The sequence below is a fragment of the Lissotriton helveticus genome, chromosome 10 (genome assembly GCF_964261635.1).
Source record: "Lissotriton helveticus chromosome 10, aLisHel1.1, whole genome shotgun sequence".
Classification (NCBI taxonomy): Eukaryota; Metazoa; Chordata; class Amphibia; order Caudata; family Salamandridae; genus Lissotriton; species Lissotriton helveticus.
This window is the reverse complement of record NC_136071.1, coordinates 55551806-55557192: the sequence shown is the minus strand read 5'-3', so window position 1 is coordinate 55557192 and position 5387 is coordinate 55551806. Positions and strand designations below refer to the sequence as shown.

Below are 5387 nucleotides of genomic sequence, written 5' to 3'. Positions count from 1 at the left end.
CCTGCAACAAACATTTCTGTTGTGTTTTTTATGTATTGTTTTTAGTCTAGAATGTTCTGTTTAGCCATTCATGTAGTCTTGTAAAATCTTTGGAGAACTGCGGTTCATGTTAGAGCCAAATCCAGAACTTGACATGGAGATAGATGGTATTTGCTTTTTTTTTTAGGTGGGCTTTGACTGTGGTAGGTGTATTAGTGATGTTCTTTTGGGCTTTGAGCTTTTGGAAGTAGGTGGTGGTACAGGAGAAGCGTGACTAGAAGCTATCTGCACGTCATGAGCCACTCACAACATGAACAATCATGGTTTCATCTTCTTTACTGCCAACTATTTTTACTATGCTTTTTACTAGCAAATAATTTTATTGTGCTTTCTGGAATCTTTCTTTTTCCTTGGCCACCAAAGCGGAGCTTGGGGAGTCCTCTCAATTTTAATTTTATTTTATTTAAAGGGATGCATTGAGAAAATGGGTGAGCAGCCTCTTTTCCTCAGAGGAGATGGGAAAGATAATGTGTCCAATGTAAGATAAGTCAACTTTCTGCTCTGCTTCTTCCTCAGACAGTTCAGATGTAGCAGCCTCCTCTTGTTCTTGAATCTTCTGGGAAGATTTTATTTTTTGAGACAGCTTCCTTGTGGGTTTGGTACTCTCAGCCATGAATGCACTTGCTGGGGGAGATCTGCCTTGTTTTTGGTGGTGTAGTACAATTGTAGATCCAGGGTGGTCCTCATCTCAACCCCTTCCTGCTCAGAAGAGGTTGCAGCTGGTACGCCATGTTGCCTACTATGGATGAAAAAGGCCACTTTTTGGGCAGGAGTCTCTTTTTAGATTCCACCTTCTTCAATTCTTATTGGTCAGAAGCATGGGCAGTAGCAGAAAATAGGAAGGAAGACAGTCAGAGTTGGCCATTTTAGTAAATCTAATATAAGTCATATTCATACCAACGACTTGCCAATATGTAAATTAAACGTTTTGTCAGATAGGGCAGTACTTAGATAAAAGCATGGGAAAAGCTACATATTGAGTATGTTTTGACCCTCAGTGCCCAGAGGACCCCCTGTAGGAGACAGGGTGAGGCTAGACAAATTTGATTAAATTAAAAATATTAGTATCCCTGATCAAGAGGGCACAGTCCATGTGGCAGAACATGTTGTAAAATTCTACAAAAATGTTAATTAGGTACCTAGTGTCCACCAAGTGCCCATAGTTCACACTATTGGAGCCAAGGTCATGCTGGCAAAATTCAAACAAATTAATTGAAAATAAAAATAACTATGGACTACAGACTTGGACAACCAGCTCACAAGCACAATATATTAACAGGAAATGTATATATGTAAAAAATGCCATTCAAGCAAAATATCTCTGGGAAATAAAGGATATTACACATACAACTCTCCTTGCTGAAGGATTTTTAAAAAATAGCTTACATTGGTTCATACAAACTCTGATCTCACAAAATGGTGCATGAGCATATGGCATGGCAGGACAGAAGGCATGGAGGGTAAACACAAAATGGCCACCTCCTTAAGGGTCTACATCCAAACTGGTAGTCACATAGGAATTGGTCAAGGTCATGGTACGCTTGAAGTTGTCTCCAGGTGGCACACATTAGCTTCAGAAGGAGAATACATAGAACACTAAGCTATTCTTGAATAAGCTATGTTCTGTACCCATGTAAATATCCATCAGTAAGATCAGGGCACACACCCTGCACAAAGATCTGAGGCCCTCATCTCTGCCAGCCGTGATTTAGGAGGGAGGTGGTTGTTCTATTTACTTGGCTCTGCAGCTACTTTTATACTGCGGATCTGCATAACTCATGAGTGTTATGTATGTGCTTTGGATAATATGACCTGAATGTGTTGGATTTCAAATGTCACCCCTTCTTCTTTTCTTCTCTGTGTTAAAAACATTTTTTAGCTGAAATACCACTGTGCTCAGGGCATCAGTATATAAAGTCCACTATATAGGTCAACATGACCATCAATGTGTTACATGTGTTCTGAATTTTTAATTAAAGTCAATTTGACAAAATACTAGCCAAATGTAAAACAAAAAATGGCAATACACCTATAAACTCTCCTTAGAATCCCCGTCAGCGTGCCTGATTTTCTCCCTCTAGTAGGGTAGTATATTTTGTAATCACCCTTTGGTAACCTAATCTTTCAGAAGTTTTGCAACTTTCTTAACTCATTCTCAAATGAAGACTAATCTTGTGATTGAGATCCATCATTTGGCAAACTTCTCTGTTGATTCTTCTTGAAGTGAGGACACTCTCGACTCTCACTGAGCAAAAGAGTTAACTTCCATAGTCAAAAATAAGCAACTCATGGATTCTTATTCACACAATGGCAAATTGATGAAATTACAACAGTCGGGTTATTTCATGGAAACCTCCCTTCAATCTCCCTTCAACTGCTATGGTTGCTGTAAAGCTCCTCAGTAACAATTTCCCTCACATATGATAAATGCAAAGATGTTTGCTATCCTCATTGAAGTGACATTTTACTGGTGCCGTAAGACACAATTGGGGCACACCTGTTGCTTGTCTGGTGAATATCTCAGCTCAAAGGCTGAGGCCATTATTTTAAAAAATGGCTTACATTGCCATACAAGGCCCTTAAAACCCACCGGTTTCCTCTGTGTTAGGCCTGTTCTCCTGATAATAGCCCCCTACCTCCATTTATCATCGCAGTGATGCCCCTCTGCTCGGGCAGCTGCGCGCTTTACAAAACCTATAACATAACAATATCTCGCCCTAGAACTTGCCTATTTCAGACCAACAAAGATGAATACTTTAGCTACCCAAAGGATGCATGTTGTCCTCTGCTAGGGCCCAACCTCCTCCAACATCTAAATGCCAACCAACACTAACTCACAAGTTTTTGGACTCATCTGCATTTTGATGTTTTTTTAAGCCCGTGTCACCCATGCATTTCACTATCAAATTTCCATTTCCTTACATTTATATTCACCAACTTCACTTTTCACAAGACATTCAGCCATTCCAGCGTTTTCTATCACTTATCATGCCTCGTCACTCAAGGCCATTGTAAGCCCACAGTTGAAGGCAACCAAGTTTAACCAATTCAAGAAACATACTTCACTATGATATTGGCTACCATTCTGTCATCTCCAGCTGGTTCATTATTCTGTGTATGGTTACCCTTTGGCTCCTGTAGGCACACACATCAGAAAGTCACTCACTGCCTCTCATACTCAAGTTCTGTTTAATACACATCTTTCTAAGAGCCCCTTTGACTTCCTTATTCCTCAAGCTATAGATGAATGGATTTAGCATTGGGGTCACTACACTGTATATCACACTGATTGTTCTGTCATACTCTAAAGAGTAACTTGATGATGGCCGAAAGTACATAAAGATGACTGTGCTGTAGAACAGTATCACTGCTGTGAGATGAGATGTGCAGGTGGAGAATGCCTTGCACCGTCCCTGGGAGGATTGAATCTTCAGTACAGCAGATATGATTCGGATATATGATATCAGAATGAATAGCATAGGTCCCATTACAATTACAGAGCCCTCAATAAAAATGACCATCTCATTGGCATACGTGTTGGAGCAGGAAAGCTTCAGCATTGGGGGAACATCACAAAAGAAATGATGAATTTCATTGGATCTGCAGAAAGATAGACCAGCAGTCATCACAGTAAATAATACTCCATGTAAGGACACTAGCACCCAGGAGCCAGTAAGCAGCAGGACACAGAATCTCCAGTTCATGATGGTGGTATAGTGCATGGGATTGCAGATTGCTTCATAGCGGTCTAGTGCCATAAGTGCAAGAAGGAAGCTGTCCATATTTCCAACAGAATGGAAGAAGTACATCTGGATAAAACAGCTGTGGAAAGAAATTGTCTTTTGGCCAGAAAAGATATTGAACAGTAGCTTGGGGACTGTAATTGTTGTCAAACAGATGTCTACCATGGACAGATTACAAAGAAAGAAATACATTGGGGTGTGCAACTGAAGACTTCTTATGATGACTGATACAATGACAACATTTCCAATCAAGGTGGCAAGGTACATGATGAAGAAGAAGCCAGACAGAACATTGTTATGCTGAGGATTATTTGATAGTCCCAGGAGAATGAAGTTAGGCATATCTGTTAGGTTTTCCTTCTCCATGGAGCCAATCACCCTGCAGAATTAGAACAGAGGTGGAATTATTAGTGTGGAAAGATAAAAATCCATAATTATTACAAAGAGTGAATACAAGGATTTCAAAGTTCAGAGTAGGAGAAGTGAATTTTTAGTTCATACCAATGTTCTGGTGCTTTGAATGGGATTGTTTTGAGATAAGGAGGCTAAACTGACTGTGAATTTGAGAACTGTTTCCACAAGCACTTAAAGGCTAACAGATCAATGCCAGGAATCATAAGCAAGTTCAGTTTACTGATTTTTTAAATTAGGGGTAAACAAAGTTTCAAAGCTTCATAACTGCCAACTCTGTATTAAAAAAAAAAACACAGATTTTATCAAATGCACCTTGCCCATACTTTTTTTTTATAGTGAGGGATTGTTCTGTACACCGAGAAAGAGGGCTGAGGGGTAAGGGGTGGTTTGTCTGGCACGCAGAAGCCATCCTTCTGTCCCCTCTTTGGAGGCTTTCGTCCATTGACACGGAGAACTTGGGCTGGCTTGTGCAATTTGCTCACACTGCACTAAGCCGTACCCTGCTCAGGTACACCTGCAGTGTATCCCAACCCCATGATGCCCAACCACCAGACCGGTTTCCTTGGTGATTCCTAACTATTCTCCTCAGACTGCCTGCACCCTTAAGCAAGAGGTGATGGTTGATCACAATGGAACCTTGCAACTTCAGGTGTTCCTCTTGGATATGAGTCTAGACAAGAGGTGGGTGGTCTGCTCATACTGGCACCATTGGTGACCACAGCCTGAGGGAAGCCACACTCCCTGATATCTGCATGCAAGCTGTACCTTAATGTGATCATAAAAAGGCTTCACAAAACTGAAGCACAGAAAATGGTAGCTGTAGCTCATCCTCTGTCCCAAACCCAGGGAAGCTGATACTATTTACTGAAACTTTGACACCAGGAATATGGCACATTCCTAAGGATCATAAGTACTTAGGGGTGTGCATTGATTTCTGTGTCCAGAACAGTAATAAAAGAATAACACAGCAGCATGTAGCCACCTACAGACCGCAAATTAAGAACAAAACAGGTGCAACATTAAGAGTGTTATGTAGAAGGCATTCTCTGCATATTACGTACATAGTTGTTTTTGAATATATTATATTGAATGACACACTTTTTGGGCACTGATGATAATAAGGCCTGCTTTAAAAGTGATGGGAACTGAGAACTGCCTCTGTAATTCTACACCAGGAATTACCAGTAACAG

The 5387-nt window shown here is 40.7% G+C and overlaps 1 protein-coding gene across 1 annotated transcript; it reads right to left on the bottom strand.

Annotated features, from left to right (window-relative positions):
* Positions 1-3197: 3197 nt before the first annotated feature.
* On the bottom strand, positions 3198-4148 carry LOC144783858 (olfactory receptor 1f45-like). The gene has a single exon (XM_078662607.1). It carries the CDS (start codon positions 4146-4148, stop codon positions 3198-3200), a length of 951 nt encoding a protein of 316 aa, XP_078518733.1.
* Between the last annotated feature and the right edge of the window lie 1239 nt (positions 4149-5387).